Source organism: Ascidia mentula, chromosome 1, assembly GCF_947561715.1.
Source record: "Ascidia mentula chromosome 1, kaAscMent1.1, whole genome shotgun sequence".
NCBI lineage: Eukaryota > Metazoa > Chordata > Ascidiacea > Phlebobranchia > Ascidiidae > Ascidia > Ascidia mentula.
This window is the reverse complement of record NC_138566.1, coordinates 9,800,567-9,820,064: the sequence shown is the minus strand read 5'-3', so window position 1 is coordinate 9,820,064 and position 19,498 is coordinate 9,800,567. Positions and strand designations below refer to the sequence as shown.

Genomic DNA, 19,498 nt, shown 5'->3' with positions numbered 1-19,498 from the left:
CGTCTTCCACACGTTTTATTTGAGAGAATGCGTCGTGTTGTCGACTGCTGTGCAAAGTAAGTGAAGTGTGTACGAAATCTGAGGTGCACGAAAGCTTGTAGAATAAAACTTGTCTGAAGCTTCCAAGTTTCGTCAAATCTAAATTACGTCATACCTTTCTCTGTTGGACCTCGGCCTTGTGTGGGAGAACAACTTGCCTAAATGAAGCTTTTCATTTTCCTAACCTCAATGATTCAAAAGTTCGAAATTCTTCCAGAACCCGCGAAACTTCCTGAAATAGGGAAGGAGCATTTAGGTTTGTTTTCACCCCGTTGCCTCACAAGATAATAGCGAAGGAACGACACTTTTTAAACGACATGAGACATTTTGTGGTAGTAGTGGTTTTAAGGAATAATTTAAACAAAACTAAATTGTTTCTTTTTAATTTACGTGGCATAAGTTCCAACTTCCGAGTTTATTGTTAGCATAACATTAATGTGCATTATTGTGTTAGTAAGTTTAGTGTGACCTGTGCAGTGTTGCCAAGGTCGTTCTTTACTGGTTTTACGGGTGGTGTGGCAGTTTGTTTGAGAGCAATAAACTTCACGTGAGCGTGATTAACTATTCCACGTTGCAACTAACTCTCAATGACGCAACCGTCATGTGATCAACTTACAACGAAACTCTTGGTGGCGAAGTTTCCATTCAACTGTGTTCGTCTGTACGTTCTGGTCATGCTCCGCGATTGTTTTTGGAGGGCTTTTTTTGTGCGCGAACGCCGTGTCGTGCGCTGCTAGAAACACTATTCACGTTTGATAAATTTCTGAACAAAATAAAATCGTGGAAATTCAGTAACTGTGTCAGGTATAAAAAAATCTCGCTTTGGGTGAACGGGCGCGGTGTAAATCTGACTGAAAGTGTGCAGATCCTGGACTTCGTATTTACATTGTTAAAACATACCAAATACGTTTTACCCCCCAAAAAACAATATCTCTCGTTTAATCTCCCTGTGTAAGTGTACTGAGCACGTTTTAAACATAAATGCAATTGTATTATTTATTTCACAGCGTGTTACGTTGCAATGAAGACATTATGTTTCCCGATACCATATTGCACCTTCTGTATATTTTGTTGATTGATGATGTACTCACTATAGCGCAAAGGAATTGACTTGAATTTGAATCGTTTAGTTGTATTGGTTACACTACATTCCATGCTGTGCCTCAACTACCGGATTTGAAAAAAATGTTGGGCATTCTTTCTCCATACAGCCGGTGGCGTGATGTCTTGTGACTTGGCCTTTGTTGAATGTTTGCTTAGGTTGCGGGAGAAGCACGTGAACACCCTAAACCGGGTATTTATCTAGGGCTGAACTGGAAAACTAGGTAGTGCGCTTTTGCTTGTTTCAGATACCGACGAGATGTTACAGACTATCGGCAGGTAAGAAGATTCAAAATGAACGTAAAGATTTTATCATCCACAGATGTGTGTTGCACGCCATAGCCATATAAGCAGTTTGCGAAACAAGGTAATGTTAGTGACATAGCAGCATTTATCAATGACAGAAGGACTGCTTATAACCAACAAACAGCCGCAATATAACTTTCGTTAGAAGTTAAGTTAGGTTTGATTCAACTAAACAACTAAAAAACATGTCAAACCAACAAGTAAGTGTTTTTGATGTTGATCGCAATCCAGCAACGTGGTTTAAATGCGCTACTGCCACGTGTGACTCAAGTCTTCTCCGTTATTGGCGATTATTACACACACGCACCCATGGAATTGAAAACTGCATCGGTAAAAACGCTGCAAATTCCAATGCATTGTTGCAAAATGTTGTTTCGTGTAAGCATATGTAGTGAGCAATAAAGCAATGTTTGATGCATAGGAGAAACTGCGTCATAAAACGATCGTAACCCACGATGTAATGTCAAACGATCGGATTTACGATGTACTAAGACTTCCAAATATTTGGGAAGCATGTTTCACATAAGTTATATTGGATCAATCAATCAAAATAAATTCCAACGAATGTTTCGAGACAAACTTTTGTAAATAAACTTGAATAAAAGCCGTAAAAATTTGCTTGATTGACAATTGCCACGTGGACGCGATGACATGGACATTTCACAAACGTTTTGAAACTTGTGATTGTAGGCCTGTTTAACCAACCTTTCTGATACAGCAAAACATAATGATAGAGTGTTTTAATACCACTGCTGCCACTTTGTGCGTTGCTATGGCTTTGGGCCTTTTTTGTTGGTACCGCAGACCCAGCAAAACTCCGCCAGGTCCAAGGGGATTCCCCATTGTCGGCGCTTTGCCTTATCTAGGTGGCCAAATTGAAAGAACATTTGCAGAATTAGGGAAGGATTACGGCCCCATTATGACGATTCGCTTGGGTCGACAAGATTGGATCGTTCTTAACAACTATGAAGTGATACATGAGGTAACAAACGTTTTTATTAGGAGCTTTGCAATATTTCCGTGACAATTTTGAATTTATTTAGGCCCTGGTGAAACAAGGCGCATCTTTTTCTGGACGACCAGAGAATGCTTTTTTACAAGAATCAACGAAAGGCGGTGGATTGGTTTTTTTGGATTATGGGAAAAAGTGGAAGGAACAGCGGAAGTTTGGTCTCATGACGTTACGAGGGTAAGTTTTGTAAAAATTTTCAGTGTATTTTTACTATTAGCCTATTCGTAGTTTTGGGATGGGCAAGAGGAGTATGGAGGATCGTGTTTTGGAGGAAGCTTCATACATGATTGAGGAGATGAGAAATAAGGCGGGAAAGCCTTTCTCAATGATGGTGACGAAATATTTAAATATTTAAACGGTTTCTACAATATTGGCTTTTGCAGACTATCTTGGCAAACACCGTGTCAAACGTGATATGCGGGGTTGTGTTTGGAAAGAGATTTGATTATGATGATCCATGGTTTACTAGTTTTCTTTCATTCCTGGCCAAATGGTTTGTATTGTAATTTTAATAATAATTTTATACGCCAATTGTTGCTACGACAAACTTTGAACCTTTTTTAAGACTATGTTGACCTTTGGTAGTTTGTTGTCATAATATTTACATATTCGTTTTTTTTTTTTTTCACTGTAAGTTTTTTTCTCAGGTACAATGACCCTAAAAAGTTGAAAATTATGGATATTTTGACATTTGCTTATTGGCTAAGGCACTTTCCTCCTTTTCACGGAGTACTTAAAGAAATGAAAAAAGATGAAGAATACGAAATCAGTAAGCACAAAAACATTTTGTGTAGCCTGTTTTTTTAATAGACTGTTTTTGATGGATTGTGAAGGTGAGTTTGAAAAGATTGTGAAGGAGCACAAGGAAACATTTCAAAAAGACGACTTGCGTGATTTCATCGATGCATATTTAGCTGAGATGGACGAAGGGAAAGAAAGTTTCACAGTAAGTATTTATAGAAATACACGGCATATAATCGTTCGACTTCGTCGTTGCATCATCCTTTTGAAATAAATTTCCTGTATCTTTGACACAAATAGAATTCTAGTTTTCGTAGTGCAACAAACTTAACTTAAAACTTTACTGTAGAACCTGCAACTTCTCTATTATATAAGGGACTTGTTTGAAGCCGGTTCTGAGACAACTTCCAGCACTTTGCTTTGGGCAATGCTTTGTCTCATTCACAATCCTGATGCTCAAAACAAGATCTACAAGGAAATTGTGAAAGTTATTGGTGAGCAAAAACTAATTGTTTAAAATGCTATAGGGCAATTATGAGGTTTGCAGGTTTGGTAGCCCAGGCATTGCAGCCTAGCTGGATCAGCCACTATTTCCTGACAAATCAGAGCAAGATTTTTTTGCTCTTGCTCCAGCTTCTCAGGAAAAAGTGGCTGATCCAGCTAGGCTGCAATGCCTGGGCTACTAAGCCTGCAAACCTCATGATCGCGATACGTTAGCTGTGATCGCCAAGCAAGGACTTGCGCAGTGGTGCGATCCTGCCAATCATGCCATTGCATGAAATATTACTGCTATGGGGCAATTAAGGACTTCGGTTATGTAGGTGAAGATGGTAAACCTCAAATGTCAATGAAGGACGACATGCCTTACACGAGTGCGTTTATCCACGAGTTGCAGAGATATCGTACGTTGGCTCCTCTGAGCGTTGTTCATTGCACATCCAATGACGTGGAATTTATGGGGTATAAAATACCGAAAGGCACTGCTGTAAGTTTCTAACCGAATAACGATACGTCAAATTTTGAAAGTTTATTTTGTTTGAAGGTTCTTCCAAATATCTGGGCAGTTCACAACGACCCCAACTTATGGGTTGAACCGGAGAAATTCAAACCCGAACGTCATTTAGATGCTGAAGGTTGTTTCGTCAAATCTAATTACGTCATACCTTTCTCTGTTGGACCTCGGCATTGCGTAGGAGAGCAACTTGCCAAAATGGAGCTTTTCATTTTCCTGACCTCAATGATTCAAAAGTTCGAAATTCTTCCAGAACCTGAGAATTTTCCTGAAATAGAGAAAGGAGCAAGTGGTGTTGTGTTCACCCCGTTGCCGTACAAGATAATAGCAAAGGAAAGGCAATTCTAGAACGACCGAATATAGCTTTTTATTGTCACCTGCATAAGCTTGCTCTAATTTGATTGAACGCAAAATGAAATATGTAGAAATTAATAGACTCCAGCTAAAGAGCAAAGTATATTGTTGTTCTCTTGTGTAAGCCAGTCTCAAATTTACGAATTGCCATAATTTTATAATTTAGGCAAAATATCGACAACTTCTTTAGTTTACCGCTTTAACCAATTTTGTCGTGTTTTCACAACGTAAATAAACTGAACATCGTGTTATTCCCTGCTATATAATCAAATAAACCAGAAAAAATCAATGTTTTGAATGGTCGGATGATTTACCCTGGGCCAATATTATTGATGTATTTGGATGTTGAGTATTGGAACTTTTGCTGTCGATAAATTTTCCATCATGTCGCTTGAGACATATCATGAAACTTCCAACATGTTTGAGGTTTTCGTTTTAGTCCCAACTTGTGAGTGTAAATAAAACGTTTCAAACCTGCTGCGGGTTGTTAAGTAAAATCAAATTACGTCATACTATACATAAATTCCTACCTTTGCCCAAAGTGGATCTTTTCGTTCCACATCTCACAACATACATAAAATAATTCACTGAATTAGTACCAAAAATATACATGAAAGCGAAGTTTTGTTGCATGTTTTCTGGCAGTAACTCAACGAGAGGTAAAGTGTTTGACATAGCGAAAACATATCGGATACTTTTGCGGAAATCAGTAAAGATTATGAAGGAAAACTACCAATAAACTTTGCTGTCAATATTAGTCAACATTCAACATACAGTTAAGGCCCAAAACGGTATTTCATAATTTGGTAGCTTCAAAAACAATCGCGAATTACGAACATATTCACGATTACGTAAAGATCACTGTTTTCTGTTCAGGGACGTTTGCGTCGTTCACCAGCCCTATAGTAAAACTTGCACAAAGTCAAGGTTGTAAGACGACACCTAAATTCATTTACATTGCTTTATATTAATTATTTTTACTCCAGATGCAAAAACGAACAAAATCCATCAAATATGACGTCGCCAGCAAAACTTACATTGATGGTTTGCAATTCAAATACGCACCATGAAATGAGGCGGTAGTACGCTTGAGTGCTTCTTCATATGACTGTAAACGTGACATTTATCAATATTTAACTGGATACCTGTTAGTGTACTTTCCAAGTTGACGAAAAAGATTGCGTTAACGTAAAGAAATTGTGACCAGTGTTCCTTTGTTGCATGCTGAGTCCAAACTTTGTCGAGGCCTAAGTGCGTTAAACCTTTCAGACTGTTACAATATTATAGGTGGCCTAACGATTTCAATGTGCACGTTTCGACACAATGGTTCGTTTTCGTATTCCACAGTGGCGTTTGTTCCTTAACACACCAATGACTCTTGCTGGAACGAGATAAGAACACATTCCGCGGAACGGTAAGCGAAGCGGAGAAAACAACATGTCAGTATTACCCACGCAGCCGACGCGATGACGTACACATTTGTGACATCCTGTTTTCAACGGCATCAAATTACGTGAGAAGTAAAGCGTGCAGTAGCCCCGAGCTATGTTGTTGCCTGCCTACTACAGAACCAAATAGTCTAAAACCCTGACAAATCATTAGTAGTGCCGTTTAAAAAAACTCTCAGAATTGCAAAACGTGTTGCACAAATGCTTTGAAGCAAATCAGCAGCAATAACAGCAGCAACAGCAGCAGCAACAGCAGCAGCAACAGCAGCAGCAACAGCAGCAGCAACAGCAGCAGCATTACCAGCAGTTAGCAAAGTTGACTAACTGCATTTAGGTTTGTTTTCACCCCGTTGTCTCACAAGATAATAGCGAAGGAACGACACTTTTTAAACGACATGAGACATTTTGTGGTAGTAGTGATTTTAAGGAATAATTTAAACAAAACTAAATTGTTTCTTTTTAATTTACGTGGCATAAGTTCCAACTTCCGAGTTCTTTGTTAGCATAACATTAATGTGCATTATTGTGTTAGTAAGTTTAGTGTGACCTGTGCAGTGTTGCCAAGGTCGTTCTTTACTGGTTGTACGGGTGGTGTGGCAGTTTGTTTGAGAGCAATAAACTTCACGTGAGCGTGATTAACTATTCCACGTTGCAACTAACTCTCAATGACGCAACCGTCATGTGATCAACTTACAACGAAACTCTTGGTGGCGAAGTTTCCATTCAACTGTGTTCGTCTGTACGTTCTGGTCATGCTCCGCGATTGTTTTTGGAGGGCTTTTTTTGTGCGTGAACGCCGTGTCGTGCGCTGCTAGAAACACTATTCACGTTTGATAAATTTCTGAACAAAATAAAATCGTGGAAATTCAGTAACTGTGACAGGTATAAAAAAATCTCGCTTTGGGTGAACGGGCGCGGTGTAAATCTGACTGAAAGTGTGCAGATCCTGGACTTCGTATTTACATTGTTAAAACATACCAAATACGTTTTACCCCCCAAAAAACAATTCGTTTAATCTCCCTGTGTAAGTGTACTGAGCACGTTTTAAACATAAATGCAATTGTACTATTTATTTCACAGCGTGTTACGTTGCAATGAAGACATTATGTTTCCCGATACCATATTGCACCTTCTGCATATTTTGTAGATTGATGATGTACTCACTATAGCGCAAAGGAATTGACTTGAATTTGAATCGTTTAGTTGTATTGGTTACACTACATTCCATGCTGTGCCTCAACTACCGGATTTGAAAAAATGTTGGGCATTCTTTCTCCATACGACCGGTGGCGTGATGTCTTGTGACTAGGCCTTTGTTGAATGTTTGGTTAGGTTGCGGGAGAAGCACGTGAACACCCTAAACCTGGTATTTATCTAGGGCTGAACTGGAAAACTAGGTAGTGCGCTTTTGCTTGTTTCAGATACCGACGAGATGTTACAGACTATCGGCAGGTAAGAAGATTCAAAATGAACGTAAAGATTTTATCATCCACAGATGTGTGTTGCACGCCATAGCCATATAAGCAGTTTGCGAAACAAGGTAATGTTAGTGACATAGCAGCATTTATCAATGACAGAAGGACTGCTTATAACCAACAAACAGCCGCAATATAACTTTCGTTAGAAGTTAAGTTAGGTTTGATTCAACTAAACAACTAAAAAACATGTCAAACCAACAAGTAAGTGTTTTTGATGTTGATCGCAATCCAGCAACGTGGTTTAAATGCGCTACTGCCACGTGTGACTCAAGTCTTCTCCGTTATTGGCGATTATTACACACACGCACCCATGGAATTGAAAACTGCATTGGTAAAAACGCTGCAAATTCCAATGCATTGTTGCTAAATGTTGTTTCGTGTAAGCATATGTAGTGAGCAATAAAGCAATGTTTGATGCATAGGAGAAACTGCGTCATAAAACGATCGTAACCCACGATGTAATGTCAAACGATCGGATTTACGATGTACTAAGACTTCCAAATATTTGGGAAGCATGTTTCACATAAGTTATATTGGATCAATCAATCAAAATAAATTCCAACGAATGTTTCGAGACAAACTTTTGTAAATAAACTTGAATAAAAGCCGTAAAAATTTGCTTGATTGACAATTGCCACGTGGACGCGATGACATAGACAATTCACAGACGTTTTGAAACTTGTGATTGTAGGCCTGTTTAACCAACCTTTCTGATACAGCAAAACATAATGATAGAGTGTTTTAATACCACTGCTGTCACTTTGTGCGTTGCTATGGTTTTGGGCCTTTTTTATTGGTACCGCAGACCCAGCAAAACTCCGCCAGGTCCAAGGGGATTCCCCATTGTCGGCGCTTTGCCTTATCTAGGTGGCCAAATTGAAAGATCATTTGCAGAATTAGGGAAGGATTACGGCCCCATTATGACGATTCGCTTGGGTCGACAAGATTGGATCGTTCTTAACAACTATGAAGTGATACATGAGGTAACAAACGTTTTTATTAGGAGCTTTGCAATATTTCCGTGACAATTTTGAATTTATTTAGGCCCTGGTGAAACAAGGCGCATCTTTTTCTGGACGACCAGAGAATGCTTTTTTACAAGAATCAACGAAAGGCGGTGGATTGGTTTTTTTGGATTATGGGAAAAAGTGGAAGGAACAGCGGAAGTTTGGTCTCATGACGTTACGAGGGTAAGTTTTGTAAAAATTTTCAGTGTATTTTTACTATTAGCCTATTCGTAGTTTTGGGATGGGCAAGAGGAGTATGGAGGATCGTGTTTTGGAGGAAGCTTCATACATGATTGAGGAGATGAGAAATAAGGCGGGAAAGCCTTTCTCAATGATGGTGACGAAATATTTAAATATTTAAACGGTTTCTACAATATTGGCTTTTGCAGACTATCTTGGCAAACACCGTGTCAAACGTGATATGCGGGGTTGTGTTTGGAAAGAGATTTGATTATGATGATCCATGGTTTACTAGTTTTCTTTCATTCCTGGCCAAATGGTTTGTATTGTAATTTTAATAATAATTTTATACGCCAATTGTTGCTACGACAAACTTTGAACCTTTTTTAAGACTATGTTGACCTTTGGTAGTTTGTTGTCATAATATTTACATATTCGTTTTTTTTTTTTTTCACTGTAAGTTTTTTTCTCAGGTACAATGACCCTAAAAAGTTGAAAATTATGGATATTTTGACATTTGCTTATTGGCTAAGGCACTTTCCTCCTTTTCACGGAGTACTTAAAGAAATGAAAAAAGATGAAGAATACGAAATCAGTAAGCACAAAAACATTTTGTGTAGCCTGTTTTTTTAATAGACTGTTTTTGATGGATTGTGAAGGTGAGTTTGAAAAGATTGTGAAGGAGCACAAGGAAACATTTCAAAAAGACGACTTGCGTGATTTCATCGATGCATATTTAGCTGAGATGGACGAAGGGAAAGAAAGTTTCACAGTAAGTATTTATAGAAATACACGGCATATAATCGTTCGACTTCGTCGTTGCATCATCCTTTTGAAATAAATTTCCTGTATCTTTGACACAAATAGAATTCTAGTTTTCGTAGTGCAACAAACTTAACTTAAAACTTTACTGTAGAACCTGCAACTTCTCTATTATATAAGGGACTTGTTTGAAGCCGGTTCTGAGACAACTTCCAGCACTTTGCTTTGGGCAATGCTTTGTCTCATTCACAATCCTGATGCTCAAAACAAGATCTACAAGGAAATTGTGAAAGTTATTGGTGAGCAAAAACTAATTGTTTAAAATGCTATAGGGCAATTATGAGGTTTGCAGGTTTGGTAGCCCAGGCATTGCAGCCTAGCTGGATCAGCCACTATTTCCTGACAAATCAGAGCAAGATTTTTTTGCTCTTGCTCCAGCTTCTCAGGAAAAAGTGGCTGATCCAGCTAGGCTGCAATGCCTGGGCTACTAAGCCTGCAAACCTCATGATCGCGATACGTTAGCTGTGATCGCCAAGCAAGGACTTGCGCAGTGGTGCGATCCTGCCAATCATGCCATTGCATGAAATATTACTGCTATGGGGCAATTAAGGACTTCGGTTATGTAGGTGAAGATGGTAAACCTCAAATGTCAATGAAGGACGACATGCCTTACACGAGTGCGTTTATCCACGAGTTGCAGAGATATCGTACGTTGGCTCCTCTGAGCGTTGTTCATTGCACATCCAATGACGTGGAATTTATGGGGTATAAAATACCGAAAGGCACTGCTGTAAGTTTCTAACCGAATAACGATACGTCAAATTTTGAAAGTTTATTTTGTTTGAAGGTTCTTCCAAATATCTGGGCAGTTCACAACGACCCCAACTTATGGGTTGAACCGGAGAAATTCAAACCCGAACGTCATTTAGATGCTGAAGGTTGTTTCGTCAAATCTAATTACGTCATACCTTTCTCTGTTGGACCTCGGCATTGCGTAGGAGAGCAACTTGCCAAAATGGAGCTTTTCATTTTCCTGACCTCAATGATTCAAAAGTTCGAAATTCTTCCAGAACCTGAGAATTTTCCTGAAATAGAGAAAGGAGCAAGTGGTGTTGTGTTCACCCCGTTGCCGTACAAGATAATAGCAAAGGAAAGGCAATTCTAGAACGACCGAATATAGCTTTTTATTGTCACCTGCATAAGCTTGCTCTAATTTGATTGAACGCAAAATGAAATATGTAGAAATTAATAGACTCCAGCTAAAGAGCAAAGTATATTGTTGTTCTCTTGTGTAAGCCAGTCTCAAATTTACGAATTGCCATAATTTTATAATTTAGGCAAAATATCGACAACTTCTTTAGTTTACCGCTTTAACCAATTTTGTCGTGTTTTCACAACGTAAATAAACTGAACATCGTGTTATTCCCTGCTATATAATCAAATAAACCAGAAAAAATCAATGTTTTGAATGGTCGGATGATTTACCCTGGGCCAATATTATTGATGTATTTGGATGTTGAGTATTGGAACTTTTGCTGTCGATAAATTTTCCATCATGTCGCTTGAGACATATCATGAAACTTCCAACATGTTTGAGGTTTTCGTTTTAGTCCCAACTTGTGAGTGTAAATAAAACGTTTCAAACCTGCTGCGGGTTGTTAAGTAAAATCAAATTACGTCATACTATACATAAATTCCTACCTTTGCCCAAAGTGGATCTTTTCGTTCCACATCTCACAACATACATAAAATAATTCACTGAATTAGTACCAAAAATATACATGAAAGCGAAGTTTTGTTGCATGTTTTCTGGCAGTAACTCAACGAGAGGTAAAGTGTTTGACATAGCGAAAACATATCGGATACTTTTGCGGAAATCAGTAAAGATTATGAAGGAAAACTACCAATAAACTTTGCTGTCAATATTAGTCAACATTCAACATACAGTTAAGGCCCAAAACGGTATTTCATAATTTGGTAGCTTCAAAAACAATCGCGAATTACGAACATATTCACGATTACGTAAAGATCACTGTTTTCTGTTCAGGGACGTTTGCGTCGTTCACCAGCCCTATAGTAAAACTTGCACAAAGTCAAGGTTGTAAGACGACACCTAAATTCATTTACATTGCTTTATATTAATTATTTTTACTCCAGATGCAAAAACGAACAAAATCCATCAAATATGACGTCGCCAGCAAAACTTACATTGATGGTTTGCAATTCAAATACGCACCATGAAATGAGGCGGTAGTACGCTTGAGTGCTTCTTCATATGACTGTAAACGTGACATTTATCAATATTTAACTGGATACCTGTTAGTGTACTTTCCAAGTTGACGAAAAAGATTGCGTTAACGTAAAGAAATTGTGACCAGTGTTCCTTTGTTGCATGCTGAGTCCAAACTTTGTCGAGGCCTAAGTGCGTTAAACCTTTCAGACTGTTACAATATTATAGGTGGCCTAACGATTTCAATGTGCACGTTTCGACACAATGGTTCGTTTTCGTATTCCACAGTGGCGTTTGTTCCTTAACACACCAATGACTCTTGCTGGAACGAGATAAGAACACATTCCGCGGAACGGTAAGCGAAGCGGAGAAAACAACATGTCAGTATTACCCACGCAGCCGACGCGATGACGTACACATTTGTGACATCCTGTTTTCAACGGCATCAAATTACGTGAGAAGTAAAGCGTGCAGTAGCCCCGAGCTATGTTGTTGCCTGCCTACTACAGAACCAAATAGTCTAAAACCCTGACAAATCATTAGTAGTGCCGTTTAAAAAAACTCTCAGAATTGCAAAACGTGTTGCACAAATGCTTTGAAGCAAATCAGCAGCAATAACAGCAGCAACAGCAGCAGCAACAGCAGCAGCAACAGCAGCAGCAACAGCAGCAGCAACAGCAGCAGCAACAGCAGCAGCATTACCAGCAGTTAGCAAAGTTGATCGCTTAATTAGGGACTTTATGCAAAGTGTAATGTGACAAATAGAACGTCAATATATATAGTGCTGTTTACCAGGCAAAAATGGTGGTTGCAAGTTACTCTGTTACAGGTAAACATGGTTATTGAGTATCTGAATTCCACTGCTGCTACTGTGTGTTTTGCTGTGGTATTGGGCCTTTTGTATTGGTATCGCAGACCCAGCAAAATGCCACCAGGTCCACGGGGTTTCCCCATTGTTGGTGTATTACCCTTTCTTGGCGATCAAGTTGAAAGAACATTTGTCAAATGGGGCAAGGATTACGACCCCATCATGTCGGTTCGCTTGGGTCGACAAGATTGGATTGTTCTTAACAATTACGAAGTGATAAATGAGGTAATATGTTTCAGCCAATAGGACATTTCAATACGTGGACCAGAAAACATTTTCCTTTCGCATTTGTTGTCGTTTGGAAGACTCTTTGACAAGTGTTTTGACTTTTAAGGCTCTGGTGAAACAAGGCGATTCTTTTTCCGGTCGACCGAATAATGCGTTTTTACAAGAATCATCACAAGGTCATGGATTGATCTTAGTGGATTATGGCAAACTGTGGAAGGAACAGCGGAAGTTTGGTCTCATGACCTTACGCGGGTAGAAATATTGTGTCAACATAATATTTTACAAATTTATTGTTCACCTGTTACCGTGTACGGTTAGTTTCGGGATGGGCAAGAGGAGTATGGAGGATCGCGTTGTGGAGGAAGCTTCATATATGATTGAGGAGATGAGAAATATGGCGGAAAAACCTTTTTCAGTGATGGTAAAAATACATTGAAATACTTGTAGAGATTGAGCAATGTAGTATTTTGCAGACGATTTTGGCGAACACCGTGTCAAACGTGATATGCGGGGTTGTGTTTGGAAAGAGGTTTGATTATGATGATCCATGGTTCACTGAATTTCTTTCGTACTTGGCCAAATGGTATGTGTGAATAAGTTGCACAGACAACGGTTTTTTTAAATGAAAATCAAATAAATGTGTAATCGACGACAAAAGGAAGAAAAATAATAACAGCAATGGGTGATTTCTGCATTGAATATCTATTCCAGGTACAATGACCCCAAAAGGTTGAAGATAATGGATATCTTAACATTTGCTTATTGGTTGAGATACTTTCCACCTTTCTCCGGAGTATTCAAAGAAATGCAACAGGATGAAAAATACGAAAAGGGTGACATGGTGACATATGAACTAATGATTTTGCTTAACTTACTTTCTCGTTTTCGACTTATTTGTGCAGGCGAGTTTGAAAAGATAGTGAAAGCACACAAAGAGACATTTCAGAAGGGGGAAGTACGTGATTTTGTCGATGCTTTTCTGGCTGAGATGGATGATGGCAAAGATAGTTTCACAGTAAGCGTGTATGCTATTCTTTACTTTTTAGGAAAGCTGTTTTGCCACGCAAGCTATTCAGAATAGTCTTAATTTTCCTAATGTGCACAAAATGTTTGACTTGAACATAATCGTGGTTATGGTTTCTAATCAATAAACCAATACTTTTCTTGCTGCAGGACCTGCAACTTCTTGTATATATTAGGGACTTGTTTGAAGCCGGTTCAGAAACGACTTCCAGCACTTTGCGTTGGGCGATTCTTTGTCTTATTCACAATCCTGAAGCTCAAGACAAGATATACAAAGAGATTGTGAATGTGATGGGTAGGAATAAATTAACTGGTGTAAATACTGTATTGAACATATTGTTAACACAGGTGAAGCTGGTAAACCTCAAATGTCAATGAAAAACGACATGCCTTACACGTGTGCGTTTATCCACGAAGTACAGAGATATCGTACGTTGGCTCCTCTGGGCGTTGTTCATTGCACATCCATTGACGTAGAATTGAAAGGTTACAAAATACCGAAAGGCACAACGGTTTGTTTTCTCCCCACCTAAAATAAAAGAGATTTTGAGCGTTTAATATTCTTTTTAGGTTGCTCCAAATATCTGGGCTGTACACAATGATTCAAAATTGTGGGATAACCCGGAACAATTTAAACCCGGACGTCATTTAGATGCTGAAGGTTGTTTCGTCAAATCAAATTACGTCATACCTTTCTCTGTTGGACCCCGTCGTTGCGTTGGACAGCAACTGGCTGAAATGGAGCTTTTTGTTTTCCTGACATCCATAGTTCAAAAGTTCGAAATTCTTCCGGAACCAGGGAATCTTCCTGAAATAGAGAAGGGAGCAAGCGGTGTTGTGTTCACCCCGTTACCGTACAAGATAATAGCAAAGGAACGGCAGTATTGAAAAAAATCTGCCCACGATTTTATAACAACAGTATGAAATGTCCATTGTTAGTGATTTATAAGTCCCACAAAAGCACTTACACGGAAATACAACAATTTCCTGATTTTTTGTGTTTGACCTTATTAATGTGCTAAAATTGAAGATTAAATCTTTACTTAATACTGTTGTTCTTTGAATGGAAAAGCCAATGCTAGCATGCTGGATATTTTCAAGCAGACGTTTCGAACATGGCTAACGCGTGGGCACATTCGACGCAGTCACTGACGTAGGTTACAGCACTGATGATGAGTACAGCTGTGTTAAAAACGTTAGATTCAAAGTTATTAACTCCAAGATATTACCTGCTGGCACACCAGACAGATGTTCTTTGTACTGTTTAATTTATCTCTTAATATCAGGATATGGGTTTTCTTGAATTGTACACTGCAGACTGCATATACTTGTGAACACAAACCGTTATTGCTTTGATTTTACCATCAGGCTACGCTCGTGATGAACATGTTGTTGTTCGTTGGAGCTCGCTCTTTTTTCCCCCGTATCACTGACCTGTGCTCACTGACGCGTAACGAATGTATGTTGCTCAGTCTCGACAACTGCTGGCAGCATTCAGTTTTGCTAAGCTTTGCAACATTAACGTGTCGAGAAGCGTTGCAACATTAACGTGTCGAGAAGCGTTGTTTTGGTGCGAAAGGACATTTCTGAATAATATATATTGACCTAATGACCGCTTGTTTAAAATTTTTGGTGTTCAAATCATAGCAAAGCAGTTGACTGTTTAATCGGAAATTACGTTTCAACGCTTTGCGGTAACAGGTAGTCAATGATTGAAAATTATCGAGAAGCACTTCTTTAGTTACTTGTATAGCAATAGCACAGCAGATCCATTCAATTGCGTCAAACACAATTGTTTGAATTACCGATTACTTTATACTTGAACATTCAGGATGATCAATTTTTTAGCGGTGAATTACATCATGACAAGATTCTTAGTTCGAGACTTATGATGTAAAACATTCATTCAGTAGTAAGTATATTCCACAGGTGGGCACAGAAGAACATAGAAAATGGGAGAGTCGTTTGAATCTTTGACAGAATTGGTTGTTTGTTTTGTCACCGTGTTGGGTCTTTGGTACTGGTATCGCAGACCTAAAACAATGCCACCTGGTCCCAGGGGAATACCCTTTCTGGGAGTTATCCCCCTTCTCGGTTTGCATCCCAAACGTAAATTAGCTGAGTGGGGAAAGACATACGGTCCCATCATGTCAGTGCGGTTTGGTCGACAGGATTGGATTGTTCTCAACAACTACGACGCCATAAACGAGGTAAAGTGCCAAATCTTGTACTGACTCACAATTGATAAAACTAATTTCGTTGTCAGCTCCTGGTAAAAGGCTACGAATCGTTCTCTGGTCGCCCTAGAATGCCGGTGACAGAGATAATCTCAGGTGGAAACGGAGTAATTCTTATCGATGGCCACAAATGGAAAGCGCAAAGAAAATTTGGACTGATGACACTCCGAGAGTAGGAATGGTTTTATTCAATTAGATGTCTTGTTGTATTGAATCATGTTCAATTTAATTGGTAAACTGCTTCAGCTATATTCATAGATGATAAACAATTTAGGCTCATTTAAATTTCAAATAAGTTACAGTAACTGCGTTTCGGGGATGTAATGTGGGGCACACCGAAGTCGTTTCAGGGCCAATATGCACACAAACTATATATGTATTGTCTAGTTTCGGAATGGGTAAACGCAGCATGGAGGTTCGTGTTTTGGATGAAGTTGAATATATGAACGAAGAAATAAGAAAATATCAAGGAAAATCTTTTTTTATAAAAGTAAGAAATTTTTTGAAGAAAACAACTTTTGCTGGATGGTGGCAAAACATTCCGCGAAGTTTTCGTGTAAACTTTGAAATACGCTGGTACTTTATTGTACAGGAAATTTTAGAGAATACTGTTTCGAACGTGATATGCAGGGTTGTATTTGGAAGGCGCTTTCACTACAATGACCCATGGTTTACAAAGCTATTGCACATCATACACAAATGGTAGGTGATAGGTTGTATGACGATATTATAGTGTAAATCGTTCGTAATGCGTTTCTTTGTTTATAACGTTAGAAATTTTTTAGGATGACTGACCCGAAAATGAGCGGCATATTGACCACGCTTACTTTCGCCCCATGGTTGCAGTACGTTCCACCATTTTCCGGATACATTAAGGAACTTGTGGCTGACATCCATTTTCAGATAAGTTAGTCGTAACATTATAAAGTCTTAATAAGAAAAACGAGAATGTGCGTTCTCAGTATGACCAGAAGTGTAACAACAAACATTAATGTATGCTGTAGCTTAAAGGTGCTAAAACGTTAAGGAGGGGTCGTAGGGCAAAAAGCATTGGGGCCTTCATAAACAGTGTGTTCGTCAAAAGCTTCACGGTATTTTTTTCCAGCACGGTGGCACACGATTTGCAATACATAAATATATTTTGTTGCTCTTCAGGTAAATTTGAAAAGAAAGTGAAAGAGCACGAGGAAGATTTCCAGAAAGACGACTTGCGAGATTTTATCGACGCTTTTCTTGTGGAGATGCAAGAGGGCAAAGAGACTTTTACTGTGAGAATTTACATTTGAACCTTTCGAACTAACTTGAAGCATTTTATAAGCCGTAAAACTGCGCACCACTCCCTAATTTGATGCTGAAAATTGATTTTGCAGCTTATGCAGCTGATTCACTACATACAAGATTTGTTTGTAGCCGGCACTGAAACAACATCAAGTACTCTTGCTTGGGCCATTGTTTGTCTTGTCCATTATCCAGAAACACAGAAAAAGTTGTTCGAAGAAATCATGAAAGTTATTGGTAAAATCTGCGCACTGTGTATACTTTTTGTCAGTATTTAAATTCAAAGAATTCACGCTGCCTTTTATAAAGAAAAGTAAGTTGGTTGATTACTGCGCTATCTGATACGGTGGTAGAGATCCTATACGTATATGTAAAGGTTGTTTGGCACCAGTGTACCTTGGCCGCAATATTCCCCGTGAAACCACCACTGAGCTCCTGTAGCTCAGTTGGTAGAGCGTCGGGCCTGGTTAGCCCGTGAGTTCAAACCTCACCGGGAGCTCGATTTTTCAAATCTTGCTCCGGCTCGCCAGGAAAAAGTAGCTGATCCAGCTTGGCTGCCAAGCCTGCAAACCTTAAAGTTGGTTGAGGTTTCAATAATTTATGATAACCTTGATAAAACCTGGTGGTTTGGATTAATTTTTAGCTGTTGTGCACTGTACTGCAGTAAATCGTTAACATATTGTGCACTCTCCAATGGGACCAAATTTTATTATTGCAGGTGAAAGTGGCAAACCTTCCATGTCTTTAAAAGACGACATGCCTTACGCATCCGCATTCATTCACGAACTTCACAGATATCGAACATTGGTTCCTTTAAGCCTACCTCATTCAACTACTAGTAGTACGAACGTGGGAGAATTTCGAATTCCGAAAGGCACTACGGTATGTTCGCATCCCAATTAACTTAAAAGCCATAATTTCATCCATGAAAAGTACAGTCATCATTATTATTGCAGGTTATTCCCAATATCTGGGCTGTTCATAACGACCCAAACCTATGGGACGAACCGGAAAAGTTTAAACCAGAGCGGCACTTGGACGCCGACGGTCGATTCGTCAAATCAAATTACGTCATACCATTTTCAGTAGGACCACGACATTGTCTCGGAAAACTTTTGGCTCAAATTGAACTTTTTGTATTTCTGATTTCCATGGTTCAAAAATTCGAATTTTCACCGGCACCTGGAAATCTTCCTGATATTGATGAAGGCTCCAAAGGAACTGTGTACTCACCGTATGCTTATGAAATTGTCGCCAGTGAACGATTGTAATTTAAGATAAATTTTATGTAAAGTGTATGCTTTGTTAATGTTTCAAGTATTTCAATGTTTTAATTATTTTAAGTTTTGTTTTATGTTTTAAGTATGTTTCGTCAGCCTTTCACAGCACTGCACCTGCGCAAGAAAAATATCTGACAATACAATTGCACACAAAAGAGTTACAAGCATAAAATACTAGAATTATTATATTTAGCAAATACGATAACATTGGGCAGACGTCATCAAAGTATTAATTGTTGCGCGCATGTTTTCTGCATTGCTTCCGCAGCCAAATTGTTAAATTGTAATTGCTAAATACAAAACAGCATGTTACCTGTCTACTGTGTATGGATGCATAAATGTCATCAAAACTTGTGTTTCAATTGGCCGATGCGCAACGTTGCAAACAATTTGTTTAGATAATGTAAATGTAAAAGTGCTTAAAGTAACGTAACGTTTGGACATAGTATGTTTTTGAACAAACTATTCCGCTATACCGAATTTGATGACAAAAAGGTGGTAATGACACTTAAACTCCGTGATTGCTCCGAAAATTCCGCGTATTTTGAACAGTTTCATGCTAAAAATATATCACATTTAGTACATTATACCAAAATTCCCATCCTGTTGTCTGTTATATTTAAATTCAATAAACCGCTGCTGCCGATACGGATTAAGGCATTTTTGAAGAAAACTACGTGCCCCTAGGCATTGCTTATAAACAACTTGTTCAAACTAGCTGTTGTAGACACCAGGCCACTGCTAGGCTCTGCAGCAGTTCTTTACTCATTGCACAAACTGTTAGTCAGTATGGTTCGTGACACGATATACGGAAACGATTGTTGATGGTCGCTATTGATCAGCTGCCTAAATTTATCAGCTTGAAAGTTATGCCGTGATTATAAACTAATTTGCTGCCAAACCATTTTTTCATC

At 38.8% G+C, this 19,498-nt stretch overlaps 2 protein-coding genes across 2 annotated transcripts; both read left to right on the top strand.

Annotated features, from left to right (window-relative positions):
* The first annotated feature begins 2,148 nt into the window (after positions 1-2,148).
* Positions 2,149-5,874, top strand: LOC145887797 (cytochrome P450 2U1-like). Its single transcript, XM_082979022.1, has 9 exons — positions 2,149-2,428; positions 2,490-2,635; positions 2,687-2,789; positions 2,842-2,951; positions 3,106-3,227; positions 3,292-3,404; positions 3,549-3,693; positions 4,021-4,184; positions 4,242-5,874. Exons 1-9 carry the CDS (start codon positions 2,174-2,176, stop codon positions 4,557-4,559), a joined length of 1,476 nt encoding a protein of 491 aa, XP_082835148.1. The 5' UTR covers positions 2,149-2,173; the 3' UTR covers positions 4,560-5,874.
* A 659-nt stretch (positions 5,875-6,533) lies between these two features.
* Positions 6,534-19,024, top strand: LOC145910714 (uncharacterized). The gene is made up of 27 exons (XM_082997948.1): positions 6,534-8,474; positions 8,536-8,681; positions 8,733-8,835; positions 8,888-8,997; positions 9,152-9,273; positions 9,338-9,450; positions 9,595-9,739; positions 10,067-10,230; positions 10,288-10,602; positions 12,404-12,763; positions 12,873-13,018; positions 13,085-13,187; positions 13,240-13,349; positions 13,478-13,599; positions 13,669-13,781; positions 13,940-14,084; positions 14,138-14,301; positions 14,360-14,674; positions 15,739-15,999; positions 16,056-16,198; positions 16,414-16,516; positions 16,619-16,728; positions 16,812-16,933; positions 17,182-17,294; positions 17,397-17,541; positions 18,023-18,186; positions 18,261-19,024. The coding sequence occupies exons 1-27, from the start codon at positions 8,220-8,222 to the stop codon at positions 18,573-18,575; spliced, it is 4,527 nt and encodes a 1,508-aa protein (XP_082854074.1). The 5' UTR covers positions 6,534-8,219; the 3' UTR covers positions 18,576-19,024.
* Positions 19,025-19,498: the final 474 nt, after the last annotated feature.